Source organism: Mirounga leonina, unplaced genomic scaffold, assembly GCF_011800145.1.
Source record: "Mirounga leonina isolate KUSES-001 unplaced genomic scaffold, KU_Mleo_1.0 Mir_165, whole genome shotgun sequence".
NCBI classification, from domain to species: domain Eukaryota; kingdom Metazoa; phylum Chordata; class Mammalia; order Carnivora; family Phocidae; genus Mirounga; species Mirounga leonina.
Genome location: NW_023270415.1, coordinates 81,027,924 through 81,048,085, shown reverse-complemented (window position 1 = coordinate 81,048,085; position 20,162 = coordinate 81,027,924). Strand labels below are relative to the sequence as shown.

Genomic DNA, 20,162 nt, shown 5'->3' with positions numbered 1-20,162 from the left:
CCTGGTCACACTCTGAACCCTGACCCTGGTCACACTCTGAGTCCTGACCCAGGTCACACTCTGAGCCCTGATCCTGGTCACACTCTGAGCCCTGATCCTGGTCACACTCTGAGCCCTGACCATGGTCACACTCTGAGCCCTGATCCAGGTCACACTCTGAGCTCTGACCCTGGTCACACTCTGAGCCCTGGCCTTTTTCACAGGTTGACCCCTGATCCCTTTCACAGTGCTGACACTGACCGCAGAATAATTCCTACGTTTTCTCACAAATAAATGTCAGTGAACCCAAGTGAATGAACTGGGATGGCCTCCCTCAGTCCAAAGGAGCTCTGTTTTCCGTAACAGAATCCTCCCACGAAGGCAGAGTCTAAGGCCTGTCTGGAATCCAGATCCATTTCCAAACTTTAAGTTGTGAAAGCCTCTCCCAGCTGGGAATCTGTTTCAGCCAGGTCTCTCATTCCTGGACCATGGGCTCTATGATAAAGTCCAGAATCTTCATATTTCTTCTAGCAACCTACGGCCCAGTCTCAAACCCATGGTCAAGTCCAGGATCCTGCAGACCTGCTTGCAGAGCCTGTTCATGCTCCCACCCATGGAGAAGTTGAAGAGCTGCTTACCTCCGCTGGACCCGGCCCCGGATGTCATGGTGACTGCCTGTTCTCGGGGCCGCTCTCCCAGCTCCGGGTGTTGGGTTCTGGGTGTGGGCTGGTTTGTCAAGCCCTTGCCACGTGTGGGAGCGAGGCGAGCACAGGAGAGAACCCTGGCCGCCCGGCTTTCATCCTGGCTTTGCCACAGTCTTGTCTTGACTCTGGAAAAGCCTGAGTCTTGAGGTCTGTCCCTGCAGTGGGGCTCTGGTCTCCATGCTGCCTACTGATGTTTTGGGGTTCTGATGGGACCAGGGCGCAAAAGCAGTCCCCAAACGTGTGCTGCTTCTGACTGCTGCCCTAACAAACACGCTTCCCCACCGGTCAGGCCCAGCGTGCTGTCCCCCCAGGGGCTGGCAGGGACACACGGACACACGTCCACCCACACGCCAGCAGCCAGGCAGGTCCCGAGTGCCCAAAGTGCAGGCCAGCGTGCTCTCCATCCACCGGGAGGCAGAGTCCCGGTGACCTGCCTTCCAGCGTCCACCGACAGGAGGCTGGGTGACACAGCCCCCCCAGAATCATTTTTCTTTGAGGACTTTAGTTTCGGTCCCATGAAAACAAAGCAGAGCAGGCAGTGAACCGTCCAGCCCACAAGCATCGTGTTAAGAACGGCACCAACAGGGCACACACACTCCTGCTCCCGGGAACCCTGTCAGTGGGAAATAGCAGACCGGCGTGGAGACAGGTCACAGCAGGGACGTGAGCTGTGCCCGGGCTCGGCTGCCAGGGAGCAGATGTGAGCCTGGAGTCGGGGGTGCACTCCCGGGGGAGCTCAGAGAGTGGGGGTCACAGGAGAAGTGGGCCGCTGTGCGGCTGCGAAGGGGTTCCGCCGCTCCTCTGGGGAGCTCTGGTGCTGAAGCAGCTGCATTAGAACAGCAGCCAGCCAGGGCACCGGCCAGCCACTGGGGCGTAAGCTTGGAGGCCAAGCCCTGAGCGGCCAGCAGCTGGGAGGGGGTGCCTGGTCCCCAAGTCCAACATCTAATTGGAGCCCAGGCCCAGGAGGGACGGGCTAGGTCTCAGAAGTGAGGCCACAGAACATGACCCTGGGCAAGAGCTGGGCTCGGTTAAAGGAGTCAACAACTGAAGTAGAATTGCCACAGAAAAAAAATGGCACACATTCAAAGTACACAATTTTACACATTGTAACCTCTATTTGTGAAACCAGCCTCAAAATCAAGATGATGAGCATATTTATCACCCCCAAAAGCTTCCTCGTGCCACTGTGGAGTCCCTCCTTCTCGCTCTTGTCATCATGATAGTTTGAATCTTCTAGAACTTTATGTAGGTGCCATCATTCGGTATATGCTTACCTGCCTGGATTCTCCCCACTCCGCATAATGGTCCTGAGGTTCATCTACACTGTAGCTCGTATCCGTGGCTCAATCCTCTTTCCTGGCATACTCACTGGCCAACAGGCCTCCTGTTGCTTCCGGTTTGCGACTATTACGAATACAACTGCTGTGTGTGCAGGTCTTTGTACAGACTCGATTTTGATTTGGGGGGTAAATGCCCAGGACTGGGACATCTGGGTCATAAGGTAGCTGTATGCTTAACTTGCCAAACTGCCTTGCAGCCGGGCTGTGTTGCTTTGTATCCCACCATCACGGACGGGAGCTCCGGGTCCTTCCATGTCCTCGTCAACACACGTGGGCGTCGGTCCTAAAGTTTGGTCACTCTAATGGGTGTGTCGTGGTGTCTGGGGTGGCTTGAAGTTTCATTTCTCTACTGACTAAGATGTGGAGAATCTTTTCGTGTGCCTTTCACCATCTTCATATCTTCCCTGGTGAGGTGTCTGTTAAATCTTATCCCTAGTTTTTAAATTACATAATTTGTTTGGTCATTAGTTTCTAGAGTCCCTTTTATAGTTGCAATGTGAATCCTTTATCAGGTGATTTGAAAATACTTTCTTCCCATCAGTGGCTTATCTTTTTATTGTCTTAATAGTCTTTTCTGAAGAGCGGAATTTCTTGATCTTGAGGAAGTTCAATTTATCTATTTTTTCTTTCATGGATCATGTTCTTGGTGTTGTATCAAGGAACTCTTTCTTTAAACCAAGGTGACAAAGATTTGTCTTCTAGGTTTCACCCTTAGGTCCATGACGTTTTGAGCTTTTATATGGTGTATGATACAGACTGAAGCTTAGCTTCTTGCTGGTGCCCCAGGACCACCCAGGTCCCAGCTTATGGGTTGAAAAGACCACCCCTTCTCTTCCGGATCACCTTTGTGCCTCCGGAAAATCAGCTGATCATGTGTCTGCTTCTGTTTCTGACCTCTTTATTCTGTTCCGTGGATCTATTGATCTGTTTTTTGTTTTTTAAGATTTATTTATTTGAGAGAGCTAGAGAGAGCGAGCAAGCGAGAGAGCGGGAAGGAGGGACAGCGGGAGAGAGAGTCTTATGCAGACTCCATGCTGAGCCCGACGTAGGGCTTGATTGCATGACCCTGAGATCATGCCCGGAACCAAAACCAAGAGTCGGATGCTTAACCACCTGTGCCACCCAGGTACCCCTGACTCTATTGATCTGTTTATGCTAAAGCCACATTGTCCTGCCCTGGGGAGCTTCAGGTACATTCTGAAGTGGTAGAAGTTCTCCAACTTGGTTCATCTTTTTCAGAGTTGTTTCCACTTTTTTAGGTTCTGTGCGTTTCCATGTGAATTACAGAATCAGTAGGTCGGCACACTGGGATTTTGATTGGGATTACATTGAATCTATAGAACGATTTGGGGGAAACTGACATTTTGACATCATCTTGTCTTGTAATCAAGGAGCTCCATGTACCTCTCCGTTCACTTCGGTTGTCTTTAAGCCCCTCAAAAGCTCCCCAGTTTTCTGTGTACAATGTCTTGCACGTTTTTTGTCAGATTCTCTCCTGTGTATTTTGTATTTTTTTCTGATATTGACAGTAATATTTAAAATTTTAATCATTCCCACTTGTTCTTTGCTAGTATACAAGACTATAGTTGACTTCGGTTGCATTGATCTTGTACCTTCCTGAAACCCTGCTGAACCACTGATTAGCTTTTTGGGGCTTTCTGTAGATTCCATGGGATTTTATACATGACTTCTGTGAATAGTTTCCTTCTTTCTTTTCGGCGTGGATGCCTGCTCTATCTTCCTAGCTTACCACACTTGCCAGAACCTCCAGCACCACGCTGACATCACCTTGCCCCGGCCTGATGGGGAAGGCACCCAGCGGCACCATCCAGCGTGTTGTTGCTGTGGCTTCTTGTGGGTCCTTAGATGCTTTTTGTTAGGCTGAGAAGGTTCTCTTCTGTTTCTGGTTGGCTGGCCATGTTTATCAGGATGGATGTTGGACTTTGTTAAATGCTTTTGCTGTATCTATGGAGATGATCGATTTTGACATGTTGTGTTTTCATTTTCCCTCAGTCAAAGTACCTTCTGGTTTTAGTTTCAGTGCTGGGAGGAGTTTCTAGGGGTGCTCCTGAGGAGCCCGGGGTGGGGCAGTGTGCCCACAGCATCTGCGGCTCACTTCGGGGGTCTTGGGTACAGGTCTAACCCCCACAGGAGTTGTGATGTGAAGACCGGATGGCCATGAGGGTGTTGTCTGTCCTCACCAGGGACAGGGTGGACACACAGGGCAGGGACGTTACAATCATCTCCCCAGGCCCTGCAGGGAGGAGTGACCGAGCCCTTGCCGGGGGCAGTTCCTGGGACCCCGGGGAGAGATGGGCGAGCGTGTCGGCCACGGAGGCCATGGCGCTGGCAGGCCAACCCCGGTGGACTGATGCCAGGTCACGGTCTGTCCCCTTAGGTGCTGTACAAGAAATCCATGCAGGCGCTGGACCTGCTTCTCCAGAATTTCATCTCTGAGAACAAGAGCATGGATGAGATGTGCTTCCTCCTGCAGGTGAGGGTTGGGGTGGCATGGGGTGCAGAACAGAGGGCTCCCACTTGCCCACCTCGATCCTGGCCTTGGACTCTCTAAGGTCCACTCAGTGTGGGTCCCTTGTATATGGAGGGGAGGGGCAAGAGGGCCAGGTTGGCAGGTATGCCCCACGCCACTGACCCAAGTGCTCCAGGGGCTGTCCTCTCTCACGAAGGCAGCGGTGGGTGTTTCAGAAGAGCTAAGGACCCTGCAAGGATCAAGGTGACCCACTGACCTCACCTTCTAGCACCCCTGAGGGCAGGGAGCAACAGACTCAGAGATGGTCTGCGGGCTCCTGGCTTCCCTCTGCTCCCTTCCGTGGCTGCTGCTGCCCCTGAGGCAGCTGAGGCCGACCCAGGGCTTTCTGGATCACACGGTCCCAGACCTGGCCTCACCCGGGGGAGCTGGGCTGGTGGCCGGGCATGAAAGCCTGAACCACCTGGTGGGAGGGACTGGTTACGGTCACCTCACCGTCACTCAGCCCCAGCGGCTGCGTCCAAGCCAGCTGGGTCCAGGTGGGTGCCGAGGGTGGGTCCACGGGGCTGACTGGGCTCTCGGGCTCGCCTCTCCCCCATCGCAGCACATGGAGCCCTGGCTGCAGTCAGACAAGAGCCATGAGTGCAAGCGGGTGGTGCAGACCATCTTCCTGCTCCTCAAGTACGTGGTGGACTACGTGACGCTCACCGTGAGTGGTCTCGACACCCAGCACCCGTGGTGCTGGGGGACAGGCGGGCAGGCCCGAGTGAAGGGAGGAGCAAGGAGTGCTCCTCCAGGGTGCTCCTGCCTCCGTGCTGGACCCAGCCCAGCGCCCGCTCCTGACTCCCACAGTCAGTATTCACTGAGTGTCTGGGCTGCTAGGCACGGTGCTGGGGGACAAGACGAAGGCCCTGCGGTGCCCCCGGTCCTGGGGCAGAGGTCACAGTTCAGATAGGGCGGTCGGGGAGATCTTGATGGCACGGCTGCCTGGGAGCAAAGACTTGAAGGAAGATGGGGAGGGAGACTGGGTGGTAGAGGGAGGGCATTCCCGCCGAGGGAAGGGTGCTGGCCAACGCCCAGAGGCCTGGCCCGTGGGACGCTGGGCCCAGGATGGACGGGCAGCCGGATGGCAGGGGCACGCATGGGGCGAGGACATCTACATGCCAGGCCAGGCTTCAGTCTGCCCGGCCTCCCCAGGAAGAGGCCACGCCCTCCCTGCTGGGCCACCAGATAGGCCTGCTGGTGCTGCTGTGGCGGGACAAGGACCCGGTGACGCGGGGCCACTCCCACCAGTGCATCTACCTGCTCCTCCAGCTCCTGATCCAGCAGAAGGGTGAGTGGGGAGCCCCGCCCCCAGGGGATCGCAGCCCCAGGCCTCCTGACGAGGTGTCCTCCACAGGGAGCATGGAGCAGTTCATGTATTTGAATAAAATGAAGAACTTTGAAGCAAAGGCCCGCAGAGAGTCAGAAATGAAGTTCTACAACATGGTGAAGGTGGGCCTGTCAGAGCTGCAGCGGGGAGGGGCGGCAGGACCCCCCACGGCCCCAGAGCAACACCCCATCCGCTGCCCCCAGCCCCCCGCCCATTCTACAGCGCACGCAGGGGGGCAGGGCATGTGGGGCCAGGCCACGGACATCGCACCCTCCCACCTGTGACCTGGAGGTGCGGCAGGGCCCCCTGAGTCAGAGTCTAGGGCTCTCGCTGACGTCTGCCCTCTTGGCACCCACTCCCCCGCGGCCTCTCTGTGGCTCCTCATGAGGGCGACAAGTGCGTCTGCTGGGATTGGCTCACGCTCACCGCCTCTGCCCTTCCCGCCCTGGGTGCATCCTTCCCAGGCTGGCCCCCTCCCCTCAAGGTGCACTAGGAGTCAAGGGTTTGGGTTCGAGTCCAAGCTCCGCCTCCAACAGCTGGGTTGTTCAACCCTTCCACACTTCGGTTTCCCTGCCGTTCTAAGCGAGGGTCACTGGGCCTGACCCCCAGGCTGCGCAGGCCTGCTGGGACGGGAGCTGCAATCCCTCGCCAGCTCGGCGCAGACGGACGGCCCCCGGGAACCCCTCCAGGAGAGCTGAGCGCTCAGAAGCCTGCTGTCCTGGTGGGGTCCCTGGAAACAGAGCCTGGGACAGGAGTTCCCGGGCAGTTACGAGGATGAGGCTGGGTGCTCAGGAGGGGGGAGTGAGGGAAGCAAGACAGGGTAGGGATGAGCCGAGGGGGGTGGTCCCAGCCCGATGCATAGGAGTGTGGCAGCATGAAGTGCACCCCCTCCCGAAGCAGGGGCTGGACCCTTGTACCCGAGTCAGTCCCTGGCTGCAGGCTGCAGGTGGGGGCCCCTGACCCCTGCACAGAACAGCTTGCTCCCATCACCATCCCGAGCAACTGTCCAGAGCAGAGACAGTTGGCAGCCTGTACCAGCCACCGAGCCGAGCTGGGGGGCGGGGGCGGACACCCCAGGGCCTGTCGGGGAAAGGGGGAAAGGCGGGGCCCTTCGGGGGTCCCTGCAAGTCTGCACACCTGGCATCCATCCCACCTGAGTGAGAGCAGCGTCCCCACCCCGGCCCCGTCTCCGCGCCCACCCAGGAGAGCCTGCCCAGCTGCAGAGCAGGGCCGGTGGCCCTTTGGCCCCTCACCCCACCCCTTGGCACAGGCCTTGAACAGGAGCCTGACCGTGGCCCAGCACACACAGCTCATCCTCACCCTCCTGGAAGGGCTGGGCAGCCGTAGCCGTCTGCAGTGCGACCTGGCCTCGCAGCTGCTGCTCGTGATTTTCGAGGACCACGGCATTAAGGTGGAGCAGGTGCGCCCCGGGCGCCGGGCCCTCTCTGCGGGCCCCGTGCAGGAGCCTCCAGGGGGTCCGTGTGCCCGTGGGAGCACATCCTCGTCACAGAGGGCACCGAACCCCAGAGGCGGTGGGTCCTGAGTACGGCCCTAGCCCGCAGCACTACACAGCCCTGCCCCCTGCTACCCGAAATGGCACAGCCCAGCCGTCAGCAGGGCCCAGCCTCCTCGAGGCCCCAGGGCCCTGCCACGGCAATCACAGCGACACCCTGCCCTGCTCATTCAGTCTTACTCGGCAGGAGAGGGTTCCCTGCCCACCCCTGCCCCTGGGCGTTTGATGGCCGTGGGTCTGGCCTGGCCAACCTAGTCCACAGCCCATGCAGACGTTTTGCCTCTTGGGGCTGCCAGACCCATCAAGCCTCCTGGCCCCAAGGACGGGGAGCGGGGAGGCGGGGAGAAGCCATGGCCGCGGCAGGCAGCACTAGCCATGGGTCCGGCACGCGTGCAGATGCCTCGTCGTGGGCCGGGGAGCCCACGACGGACTCTGGCCCTGGCAGGGCACCGAGGCGGGGGCTGGGGGCTGCTGTGAGGCTCTGTCCTGGCCGTCCTTCCCCGCGCAGGTGGCCGAGATCCTGCAGGGCCTGTTCCAAGAGCTGCCCTCTGTCGTGTTCAAGAGCATCCTGCAAACCATGATGAGGATGGTGACATTGCTGGGGACTCAGCACACCGAGGAGACAGTCGAGGTGATACTGTCCCTGTGTCACCCCTCTGACAGGTAGGTCACCTGCACCCACGACCCAGGGGCAGATACCTGTGCCTTGTCTGTGGTCGGCGCTCCCAGGCCACACATTCTCCCTGGGCAGACTCTGCTCCTGGGCAGGCAGCCGTGTGCAGGACGCTTGCTCGACTCTCCTCTCCTTCCCGGACTCCGGAACCAAGGCCGGGGGTCCCCGGGGCTGTTCCAGGCTGAGGGGTTAAGGCGGAGGCTCCAGCAGTCCCAGGAAGGGGGCTTTCAGCATGGAAGTGTCCCTCAGACTCAGAGAGCCCTTAGAGGCCGAACGGCAGGGGGCCCGGAAGTCAGCTGGGTGACCCGGGCCCACACACGGACGGCCCCACCGCCCCTCGGGGCTAGCGTTAGGTTTCCAAGCGCACCTGGGGACATCAGCTGGGCCCAGCAGCAGGAGGCTGGAGCCCGGGACAAATGCGGGGGCCCTGGGCTGCTGAGAAGCCCCAGTCCAAGCAGCCCTGAGTGGTGTGTGTGCACTCTGAAGTCTGAGAGGTGCTGGGGACCAGGGTGCCCCCGGGAGCATCTTGGGGAAGACCAGCCTGTCACAGGGCCACACTCCCTTCGACAGGGAGCAGGCCTCCCAGGGGTGCAGGTCCACGAGCCCCTCCTTCCCCAGGGAGACACGCCCAATGTGGTGCCATTTTGCCCGGTCCAGCTGTTTGTAGGCCGCCAGAGGGGTGAGCCCTGTGTCCCCAGGGAGGAAGCAAGCTGGCGAAGGCCACTCAGCAAGGGACTGAGGCAACGTGGGAACGAGCACCAACGTTAGGGAAAGCTAGATTGTGCTCTGGGCTTGGAGCAGGGGCTCCCACCTGACTGGCCATCAGGACACAGCCTCCTGGACCCCCAAGGGAAGGGTTCCCCGTTCCCGAGGGGCCCGGGCATCTCCACTTCCACACGGCTGGCAGGTCATCCTGCAGTCCTGAGGGTCACATCCCACCGGCCCCTCCACCCCGTGGGGCCAGCCAGCTGGCAGGACTGGGCTCTCTGCCTCCCCAGACAGGTCCTACCCCTGTGGAAGGCCCTGGCCAGCAATACCCGGCTGGCCCGCAAGGTCCTCACCCTGCTCTATGTGAAGCTGAAGCTGCGGCCCCCTAGGGAGCGCATCAGGCTCAGCCAGCAGGCTGAGCTCATCTCCTTGCTGGTGAGCAGCACCATATCCCCACCGTGTCCCCCCCAGCGCCCCCCGCCCCCCCAACGGCATTGTCATTCAGGGGCCCCGTGGGATGCCGGGGTGACCTGGCAGCAGAGGGTCTCAGCAGGAGCAGCCAAGGACTCTTGATGCTGAGCCCCAGAGTGGACCCTCCCAGCCCCAGCCAGGCGTAGGCAGCAGGGGCCTGGGCCCGGGGCGGGGGCGCGATTGCTACTCCCAGCCGCTCGGCTCCCAGCAGCTCTGCTGGCCCCACAAGGGTGTCGCCCACCCGAGCCCGGCTCTGTTGCCCGCTGCAGGCCCTGGGTACCATTTACGAGCTGCTGTACACCCGGGAGTACAAGGCCACGGTGCGCTGGGCCTTTGCAGGGATCCTCGTGGGCCTGCTGACACAGCTCCATTACCTGTTTGAGCTGGATGCAGTGGAGGGCATCTCTGACTACCAGGAGGACATCTTGGAAATGAAGCCCCTCAGCCCCTGCAGGTGAGATTTCTGACTGGGCCTCAGGACCCCAAGCCAGGCCCTCTTTCTGGTTCCTTCCACACACCCGTGGAACCCCTGGTGGGCACCAGGCCCTGGGCTAAGTGCCGGGGACCCAGAAAGGGATGAACTCCAGCTCCAGCTGGAGGCTTGTGCTCCAGGGTGGGGAGCAGGGGGCACAGCAACTGAAAGCCAGCAGGAGCCGGGATCCTGAGCAGAGCTCTGCAGGCCCCGAGCCCTGACTCGCCTCCTCTAAACACCCCACGTGCCCCTAGGACCTGCCTGGAGGCCCTGAAGGGTCTCTTCTGGACTACCAACTACTGGGAGGTGTTTGCCTACCTCAAGCTGTTGAGAGGCTGGGAACTCTTTGAGCACTTGGAAACCTACACAGAGGGAGTGACCCTCTTGGCTAGGTAAGCGCAAGCCTTGGGGGACCTGGCCCCAGACAGCATCCCTTGTGGGGCTGCTCCTGTATTCTGTCCTGGGACCTGTATTCTAGAGTCCGCTGCCTGGCAGAACAAGGTCTGGGGTGGGGGTGGGGGTGGGGGGGCTTGGGGGTAATCTCCCGGCCAAGGATGAAGACCTCGGGGCCTCTGTGTCTGCTTCTCATCTGACAGGGCCATGGCCCACTACGACTGTGAGGTCAAGGCTGTCTTGGGGCAGGCAGTCATCTCCCTGAAGAGCTCCGAGGAACGGGACAACATCGTGGCCATCCTCATCATCACAGAGGTCAGCCCCTCCTTGGCTCTGCCCTGCCCCTGCTTCTCACCACTGTCCTCTGGCCCTTAAGAAGTCCAGAGAATTGGACTTGCTTTCATACCCTCCAGTAGAGGGGCATCCTAACTTCTGCCTTCCGTGTCAGACCTGCTTGCTGCCTCGAAGTGCCTCCTTATGCCTAACCCCACTATCTCATGCTGTGCTACGGGCCAGTTTGCCCTGGCGGCTGACTGTGCCAACCCTAATCAGTTTCTCAACAGCCAAGAGCTCACCCAGTACATATCTCGGAGAACCATGGACAACTTCCTGAGCCTGGGCCTGAACAACCCCAACCAGCTGGTGCGAGCCATAAGCCTGAAGGGCCTCAGCAGCATCCTGATGCACCCCAAGAAGGTGAGAGGAGGGGCTGCCCACTCCTATGCCAGGAAGATTTCAGGGAGGAGGAGACATTTGAGAAGAGCCTCCACCGCGGGTCCGGCTGGAAGGGGTGGGCGGGGGAGGCAAGTCAGGCAAGGCAGAAGAGGCTGGGGATGTTTGGGAAACCCTGCTGTACCGCATAGGGCTGGAGGGGCCTCTGGGGGGCTGGGACTCTGGCCTCGCTACCTGACAGCCAGGCCGGCTAGGTGGCCTGTTCCTGCTCCACCCGGCACACGGAGGACTCACACTTGGCTGGATGGGGACGTCCCTCCTCCACCTGCCCTTCAGGCCTTCTAGAACATGTCCACGCCCCACAGTGCAGGCCGAGGGCTGGGGCTGAGGCTAGTGCTGCGCGCGCCCGGGAGGCGGGGTGGGCAGGGAGCTGCGACCGCGGAGGTGACGGCCCGGTGGAGCGGGTGCAGAAGGCGGACGGGCAGTCCGGGGGGAGCAGGGCAGGCCGGGGAGTGGCTGAGTCTCTTCCCCACCCCGCAGGTGGTGCTGCTCCGCAATCGGCTGGCCGGGCTGCTGGACGGCTTCGTGAAGCCCGAGCCCAAGGACCTGCTGGGCCTGATGGAGATCCTGGGCAACATCCTGCTCCACCTGGGCGCCCAGGGCGTCGGCGCCGCCAGCCTCGAGATGGCCCAGCACCTGCTGCCGCTGTTCGAGGATGTGAGGGCCGGGGCGGCGGCACAGCCAATGAGAGCAGCCGAAGCTGCCAGCCAGCCAATCGAAGCAGCCGAAGCTGCTCTTCCCGCCAATCAGAGCAGCCGAGCTGCTTCCCACCCCCACCCCCGCCCCCGGGGCTTGTGGGCAAAGTCCTCTGGAGCCCCGGGGAAGCTGGCCCGCAGGATGGAAGGTTCTGGGAGGCCTCTGCGCTGCCCAAGCCACGTGCTCCTCCACATGGAGGGCTGGGGCCGAGGGTGGAGGTGGGGCACAGGGGTTGGGGGACGGGGGCGGCAGCGGGCCGGGGCGGGGTCCGTAGTGCAGGGGTTGGGGTGCAGCCCGCGAGCTGACGGCAGGAGGAGCAGGAGGGGCGGAGGCCGAGAGGGGCCTCAGGGCCCGGTGGGCGGGCGGCGAGGGGCGCGGGAGCTGCGGTCCTCGAGGCTGGGGGAGGCGGGGGAGGCCCCAGGACGACCCCGGCGCGAAGCCCGAAGGGTCCCCGGCTGGCCGCCGGGATCCCAGAGCTAGAAAGTGGCAGGTCTGGCTGCAGGGCCTGCGCCCCAGGCCCCACCTGGCGTGCCCGGGAGTGGCCGTGCGGCTGCCGCGGCAGGGCCCCACAGAGAACCCACCGAGGAGCGAAACCGGAGACAAATGGCCAGTCCAGTAGGAGGGCTGCAGCCACTGGAGGGCGTGGCTCGAGGAGCGGGGACTGGCCCGAGAGAAGGCAGCCCTCGCTGGTGGGACAGGCCGGAGAGTCAGTGCCGGGGGCCGCCTGGTCAGCCGTCCATCTTCTGGGCCGCTGCAAGCCTGGGGGCCGGAGAGGAAGGTGAGAGGGGGCGTGGCAGGTGGGGGGCTGCTTGCGGCTGAGGGCTCCCCTCCTCCCGCAGGAGCAGGCCCCGGTGCGGGGCAGAGCCATCTCCCTGTTCGGAGATGTCATCTGCAGCAGAGGCAAGAAGCATCAGCCGGTGCTCAAGAGCTATGCCTTCCAGGCGCTGGTACCACTGCTCTTTCACCTGGAGGACTCCTGCCCCAACGTGGTCACGGTGAGCGCCCCCCAGCCTTGCGCCCAAGCATGCACGCCGGCAAAAGGAGAGGGCCCATCCAGGGTGGCGCCTCCAATCATCTAATAACTTGGCTCAGCGCCCCCCACCCCTACCCAGCAGCCCTGCCTGCAGCCCTGTTGCTCATGGCCACCTCCTCCCCAGCCCCTCTTGAGCCCTCAGCAAACTGCTTCCTTCTCACAAAGGGGCTTCCTCCAGTCCATGCCTCCTCTCTGCCCATGCCCCAGACCATCAGATCCAGGAGCCAGCCCTCCGGACCCTTCGCTGGTGGCCTGACGGGGCTAGGAAGCCCTCAAGCCCGGGAGAGGGTGTGCCTCAGGTTGTGGGTCTGTACGGCCAGCCCCCACCCAGGGCCTGGCCACAGGCGGATGCTGAGTGCCCGTGTGGCTGAGTGAAGGGAGACCAGGATAAGGCAGGGTTGTTGCCAGGTGGGAGGTGGAGGGGCAGACATAGGAGTTCAGAGGAGAGTGTCAAGGTAAGCCGGAGAGGCTGCCTGGGGAAGGCTGGGCTATAAAGCCTCGGAAGCTGCAGTCTTAGGATAAGCTGCCCGGGGCCAGGGGCCTCCTAGTAAAGGAGGGCAGCGCCTTCTCTGAGCCAGCAGGAATGAACGGAGGAAGGGGAGGGCCGGCCCAGGCTGTGATCAGGGCCTCGTCATAGGTGCTGGAGGAGAGCACAGTCTCCTGGGGGACAGAGGTGTGAGCACCTGGCAGGTGGACTTAGGAGGAAGCGGAGGGCTTTGGAGAAGACCAGGTGGGCCAGTCCCCCCTCAACTCAGCAAGGCAGGGAGAGGCCCCCTTGGGAACAGGCCTGTCTCAGCTCAGGCCCCTGCTGGATTTAGGGTGGGGTAGGGTTAATCCCCTCTGAGGTCTCTCTCCTGGGCATGTAGACCCCATCTTTCTCCCCGTATCTTCAAGTGGTCGTCCCCTTGTGTGTGTGTCCAAATTTCTCCTCCTCATAAGGACACCAGATTCCCCTAGGGCCATCCAGGAATCCTATGACCTTAATCACCTCCGTAGAGACCCCACCCATAGACAGTCACATTCTGAGGTGCTGGAGGTTACCTGGAGAGATGCGGTTCTGCCCATCACAGGGGCACAGAGACTTTCTAAAGGAGTTCTAGACTCGAGGCTGTGGTTATTGGGTGCTGGTGAGGGAGGGGCCGGTGTTCCTTCCCTGGGTGCCTGTCCCTCAGCCCTTGAGAGAATCCCTCAGGGTCAGGAAGGAGGCTGGGGTGGCCAGAGTGACCACAGGCCTCTCGAGTTTTCCTGTGAATTAGAGCAGAACACCCACGGGGGGTGGGGGGTGGGACACTACTGTGGGGGCAACCCTTGCCCCCATGGGTGCAGCCCCCTCCAGGGCTTGGGCAGGTTCCTGGCCTGGGCACAGCTGTGAGTGGGGTCCTCGCTGGGCCCGGGACCCCCAGTGCGTCTGGGCCAGCGTGGCTGCAGAAGGCCACCCTCTTGGGGTGTGGCCAGGAGGGCACTGATGATGGGGAGGGCTGAGACCTGCCTCTCCCTGTGTGCCGCCCACAGAATACAAAGCTGACCTTCCTGCGCTGTGCCATCCTGCTCAAGTGGGAGTTTCGGAAGGAGCTGTTCGGGAAGTTGGCGTGGGGCCATGGCCTAGGCGCTGAGAATGACATTTTCATCTACATGGTAAGGCGCCGGTGCCCTCCTGGACACTGGGGAGGCGGACAGGGGCCGTGCAAATTCAGGGGGCCTCTGGGAATTGGCTTAGCCCCGGCACCCTCTAAGGGGCATCCCGATGGGGATGGGCTTGGTGCTGGAAGCCCCTTGGGTGGTCCCTGACTCGGTCCTATGGGTGTGTACTGAAGGCCGGCTCCGTGGGGGCAGCTGCAGCCCCTGGGAGGGACACAGTTCCCATGGCTGCGATTGAGGGGAACTTGGGGGGCATGACCCCCACTGATGCCCCCAGTGCAGACATGGGGAGGGCCCTGTAGCTCCCGGAACTCAGGACCCTCCCTCCCAGACATCGCTGGGCCCATGTCTCCTGCTGAGGACGGCTGTGAGGAGGTGGGTGAGCAAGAAACCGTAGCTCTGATTTCTAGCAGTCAGTTTATTTCTGAGTCGGCCCCTGTCCAGCTGGGACCTGTCCTTGCTGCTCAGGGACCGTGGTCCCAGGCTTTTCTTCGGCTTGGCGGTGGGCAGGCTGCCACACCTGGCCCACGCTGGATCTGGTGGAGGTGTGCGAGTCCAGGGGCCCCGCCGAGGCTGGGAGACTGAGAAGGGGGGAGGCCCGCAGTCTGGGGGCAAAGGTGCCCAGAGAGAGGGAGGCTGGGCTCCTCAGGGTCCGGAGGGCAGTGCCTCCCAGGGGTGCCGTCTCTCTGGGGGGCCCGGCGGGGCCGCCGAGCTGAATCCCCTGCCCACCGCGTGTGGGATCGTTGGTTTTGTGTTTTGATGCGTGTGAATGATGAACTGTCCGCATGCTCCAGGTGTGGGTCCTTGGCCAGGTATTTGTATTTTTGACCAGTTTGTGACTTGTTGACTTCGCTCACTGTGTCTCTGGTCGGGCAGAAGATTTGAATTTTACGTAGGCAGACGTGTGACTTTCCCGTGGTTTGTGCTTGGGTCTGGATAAGAAACCCCTCGCTGCTGCGGGACGAAACTGGCGCCAGGAGCGGCCAGGAGCGAGACCTGCAAGGGGGGCGGAGGGGGGCCAGGTTGCTTGTGCCCCCCCATCGAGGCAGTGCCGAGCTCCCGCCCCGGGGGCGTGGGGTGCTGGTGACCCGCTGTGCGCGGAGGCTCCACGTGGCACCAAGCGGTCACCTGAAGCGCAGGCCGTGGGCGCCCGCAGCTTGCTGCACCTTGACGCTTCCGGCTGTGATGGGGACTCAGCGTCTGTCCGTCCGCATCCGTCCAGGGGTATGCTGGCATAAAGCGGGAGGCGGGCGAGCTCCAAGGGACGTGGGACCGCTGGGCCAGCCGTAGCAGAAGAGAGCCGCGGCCCCGGGCTGAGAAAAGTGCCCAGGACGCCCCCGGCCCCTGAGCTGAGGGCCAGGCCCTGTGAGAGCATGGCCACCACCCCTCCGGGGCGCAGCAGCCTGCGGGGCACACGACTCGGTGCGGACGAGCCCTCTGGGAGGCCGGGAATGGCGCACATGCGGAGCGGGCACGGGAGACCCGGGCAGAGTGAGTCTCTCCACCGCCGTCCAGAGAGTCACCGGGCACCCCCCACCCCCGCCCCGGCGTGGACGACACTTGGGGACCCGGGTCCATGCTTCCAGAGCACGCAGCGAGGGCAGGCTTGGAGCCGAGAGGAGGCGAGCTGCCCTGGGCACCAGGGCCTCCCGCATCGGGTGTGTTTGGCCTTCTCAGGCTGCCACCCCGGAGAGGCTGCCTTGCCTTCCATCCACCTCCGCTCTCCACACCCGCCTCTGACCTGCCCTCGGCACCCCTGCTGGCGCCCGTCCTCCTGCGGACGGCTCCCTTCTCATGAGCTCCCGTTGTCCCCAGAGATAATTGTCACCCGGGGGCTCGCTGCCCTGGAATTCCAGCATCGAGTCTTGCTACGGGTGTTTTCTGACCGTGGCCCATGGTGGGTTTTCGGCTCTTGTATCCTGTTGTTCCAGATTGTGGTCTTTCTCTGTGTGCGCCCCATTCCAGAGTCCTTCGTGCTGTCCGCCAGTAGGCCCTGGGACGGATTTGACGTGGCGGCTCTGAGCTGTCCCAGGTGCTCAGGTGGCTCTCGCCGCATTGCCACTCCTCAGGGACGGGGCTCCTGCTCCTCACCCAGGCCACGAGAGAGACAGACTCCCTTCCGGTTTCCCTCTGCCTTCCTGGTCCAGACTGCAGTGGTGCGTGTGTGACGCCAGGTCTGCTGGCTGGTCCCCCCCCCCATGGACGCGGCGCCCACCAGGGGCTTCCGGCTCTGGTCCCACCCCGCCCGCGTCCGCCCTGGGGACCTCTGTCTCCTGAGCTGCTGAAGAGAGGTAGAGAGTGTGTGCAAGGTTAATACCTACTTTCTGAATCTTATGATTTGTTAAATGATCCGTCTGTTAGGACGTTGAACCGTCCGCGTTACTAAGTCATGGTCGTGGATTTCACAAAGTCCGTTTCTCTGTGCCTGTGTTTGCGTGTTGGCTACAGACTTCTTAAGACAAGTGTGAGCCTTCACCACCGGCCTCGGTGCGACCGTGGGGGTCCCGGGGGCGGCTCAGGCGCTGGGGGAGCCACGCGGTCCCCGCCGCCTTCCACTCCGGGGCCCTCCCTTCCTGCTCTTCCCCAAGGAGACATCCCTGGGTTTGCAGATTTTCCCATGTCCACACCTTCCAGGAGCTCTGGAGTTTTGCCCAGGAGGAAGCGTGTGTCATCTCGGCTGGCAGGACTCTGTCCGTGGTGACGTGTCATCCACCACACCTGCTGCCTTTGAGCCACTCGCTGTCACTTACCTTTTACTTTTCAAAACTCCCCCCTTTCCTGAACTCTTCTGCTAAGTGTCTGGGGCTGGCGTTCCTGTCCTGCCATGCCGCAGTCCCGATACTTTGACTGATCCGTGGGTGTGGGAATTCCGTCCCACTTGAGACACGCGGGTGACGTGTTCTCCAGTCGCGATGCTCCCGGCCCTGCACGTGGCGGCTGTCCTCACGCGTCCCTGCAGGTGCGCTGGGGCCCCGTCCCGCTCGGCCTGTGGGGGTTCCCTCGGCCATGGTGACCGCTCCACCAGCTGTTGTCTCCCAGCTCTGGAGGCCGGGGTCCCTGGGCTCCGGCCGCGTCACTGCCGTCCTGCACGCTGTGTGGGTGCCTCCCCTCCTCCCAAGGATACCAGCTGAGCTGCTCCACAGCTGCCGCATGACCCCATAACGGCATCGCCTCCAGGGGCCCCATCTCCAAGTACGGTCCCATTCTGAGGTCTTGGGGATTGGGACTCAGCATCTCTTTTGGGGAGACGCGGTCCAGCCCATCCTGCGGCTCACGAGAGACCCCGCTCGCTCCAGGGAGGTGTCGTTCCCACTGTGAGCCGCATCGCTGTGTTGCTCGAGCCGTCACACCTGGCCTGTCTTGAACTTGAGTCCTTTCTCTCGTGAGCCCTGCCCCTGGACCCTTTCTTTAGGCATCCTTCTTTCTGGAGCGTTAGAATGTTCCAGATCTTCCTAGGGCTTTTCCTCTCCAAGACATGGGACCAGCCACCTCCAGGGAGTCCTGGTGTCTGAGTGGAAAGGGCGTGAGGGCCCAGAGTCCAGCTGAGCGGGCTCGCAGCTTGGCGGTGGGCCCTCGAGCGGACACAGAGCAGGAAGGCAGCGGTCCTTTTAAGGTCACGAGCAGATGGCCAAATTCCCAGCATGCGGGTTTGTGACCAGGAGAGTCTGGTCATAGCGGGTCCTGGGGCTGGAAGGAGGACGTCTGTGGCCTCAGGCTGCCTCGTCCGGACCCGGAGGTCCCAGCTAACATTTGTGGAGGGAAGGCGGCTCTGAGGGTCCGTCCGGCCAGAGCAGGGCCAGAGGGGATGGCCAGGCCGGCCAGGGGTGGCCCGGAGTTAGCACCCCTCGGGGAAGCCCGGCCTGATGTGCGCATGGCAGGGCCTGCAGCTCTCTGTGGGTTGTGTGGGCCACACGGTGGCCTTGGCGGCTGAGGCAAGGGGAGGGCACGCGGCAGAAAAGCCAATTCAAGCGGGCTTAGACGGTACAACAAACTGGTTTCTAAACCTGGAAAGGCTCAGAGGACGCGGCCACGGAACAGCTGGCATGAGCAGCTGGGCTGTGCGCGTCCCCTGCCCCACCTCCTCAGGGGTGGCCCCATCCTGGGCCAGCTCTCCCGTTTGGAAAAGCAGCCACACCCCCCGGGGAGTTCACGGCACGTGCCCGGGGGGATGCCGAGGCCGGCAGTGAGGCTGGCCCCCATCCTGGTGCAGGGGATCCCAGCAGACCTCCCTGCCTCTGACCGGCCCTGAGCCCATTGCTGGAGCTCCAGTGGGAGGGGCACAGGTGGCTTCCTGGAGGACATTTGGGACAGTGTTGGGGGGTGGTGGCCATGTGGAAGGTCCCAGACCCCTCAGTGCAGGCTCCCTCCCCCCGCCCCTGCCCTGAGCTGGGGTGGGACTCTGCCAACCCCTCTCCCCCTCCCCCCTGCAGGGGGCCAGCTTCTGGGGCCTGGACCCAGACTGGGGTCATGGCCCTCGTCCCTCCAGGCCTGGGACTGCTGGCTGGCCTCGGGCAGAGCCAGGTCACAGAGGCCCAGGAGCCATGGGGCCCTTGTCTCCCCTGCGCACCCCCAGGTGGAGAGCAACTTCGGCCGTTACCACCAGTTTCTCATGCAGGCGTTGATTTACCTGGCCAGCCCCCACAAAAACCTGAAGCACACGGCCATGAAGTTCATCGGTAGGTGCCAGCCTGTGGTCCTGCGCTTCCACTGTGGCACTCGCCAACCCGCCCTCCCCGCCTGAGCTGCCACGTTAAAGGCCACGCTCCTGTGCCCTGGGGACAGCCCCCGCAGGGGCAGTGGTGCTGGCCCCGTGGCATGGACAGTCCGGTCCCATCAGCCAGGTGTTGACCTCCTTTCCCTGCCAAGCTGGCCTCCCTTGGGCCCCAGAAGCGCCCATACCCACCACCTTCCCTCCCTGACCCAGGGGGCATTCTGCAGGAGTACTTTACCGACCTCTGCTTTTCCCTGAAGAAGGGTGACCTGAAAATCCTCAGGAAATGTGAGCCCCGGGGGCCAAGAACATGGGACCTCTTTGTCTCCCGACTTCTAAGAAGGTCCCTCAACCAGCCTGTCCCAAGGGCGGGGCATTGTTTTGTCCTTGAGACTCCGTTCCAGGACAGGGCTGTGCCCCCCACCCCACGTGGGCTCCCGGGACAGGGCTGTGGTCCCCCACCCCACGTGGGCTCCTGGGGCAGGGCTGTGGTCCCCCACCCCACCTGGGCTCCCGGGGCAGGGCTGTGGTCCCCCACCGCACGTGGGCTCCGGGGGCAGGGCTGTGGTCCCCACCCCGCCCTTCCCCACCCTGGGGCCCTGTGCGTCAGACCCTGGGCATCTCTGCTGCAGACATGGAGGTCCTGAAGCAGGACCCAGACTCCGTGAGCCGCAGATTCTACAACAGCTTTTTGGAAGACATCAGTGAACTGTCCCTGTTTGTGAGGCATTGAGCCCCAGCTGAGGCCGCACTTGTTCCTGGCAGATGCTGTGTTATTTCTCTATTAAATGTGACAGAGTTCCCTTTGGCCTCCCCGGGCTCTCCCTGCCTGGGACCCTCCCGCCACCCCCCTCCGTGAGGCTAGGTGGTCTCCTCTCCAGACACTCAGGACACGGGGTCCTCAGGAACTCTGCTGATGTGTCCTTTGGCCGCATGAACCAAGACCTTGCCTGTCGGTGCTGAGCCCAGAGCCTTGGGGGTCGGCCTTGACACCCCCCAGCCCTCCCAGTGCTTCAGATCCAGTGATCCCTACTCTGCAGCGTCTGGACTCTCCCCATGTGCCCCGCCCTGATCTAGGCCCCCCAGCCTCTGCTCCTGCCCCATCCGTGGCCCTGAGACCCTTGGGACCTGGTCTGCCCCTTCCTGATGCCTGCTCTGGCTCATCTCCCCGCCTGCCCCGCTCTTTCTCCGCAGTGCCCAAGCGGCACTGCCAAGCCTTCCCTCCTGTTGCAGCCCCCG

The 20,162-nt window shown here is 62.1% G+C and overlaps 1 protein-coding gene across 1 annotated transcript in view; it reads left to right on the top strand.

Moving 5' to 3' along the window:
* Positions 1–19,656, top strand: part of LOC118015433 (maestro heat-like repeat family member 5) — a 25,234-nt gene extending 5,578 nt beyond the window's left edge. The window contains exons 9-26 of the mRNA XM_035012276.1: positions 511–646; positions 4,422–4,517; positions 5,116–5,220; positions 5,709–5,844; positions 5,911–6,005; positions 7,154–7,303; positions 7,905–8,059; positions 9,068–9,212; positions 9,518–9,702; positions 9,975–10,112; positions 10,317–10,428; positions 10,630–10,809; positions 11,326–11,502; positions 12,381–12,536; positions 14,087–14,209; positions 18,786–18,888; positions 19,137–19,211; positions 19,556–19,656. Coding sequence (XP_034868167.1) covers positions 511–646; positions 4,422–4,517; positions 5,116–5,220; positions 5,709–5,844; positions 5,911–6,005; positions 7,154–7,303; positions 7,905–8,059; positions 9,068–9,212; positions 9,518–9,702; positions 9,975–10,112; positions 10,317–10,428; positions 10,630–10,809; positions 11,326–11,502; positions 12,381–12,536; positions 14,087–14,209; positions 18,786–18,888; positions 19,137–19,211; positions 19,556–19,656 — 2,368 coding nt within the window. The remainder of the gene's footprint in view (positions 1–510; positions 647–4,421; positions 4,518–5,115; positions 5,221–5,708; positions 5,845–5,910; positions 6,006–7,153; positions 7,304–7,904; positions 8,060–9,067; positions 9,213–9,517; positions 9,703–9,974; positions 10,113–10,316; positions 10,429–10,629; positions 10,810–11,325; positions 11,503–12,380; positions 12,537–14,086; positions 14,210–18,785; positions 18,889–19,136; positions 19,212–19,555) is intronic.
* The last annotated feature ends 506 nt before the right edge of the window (positions 19,657–20,162 follow it).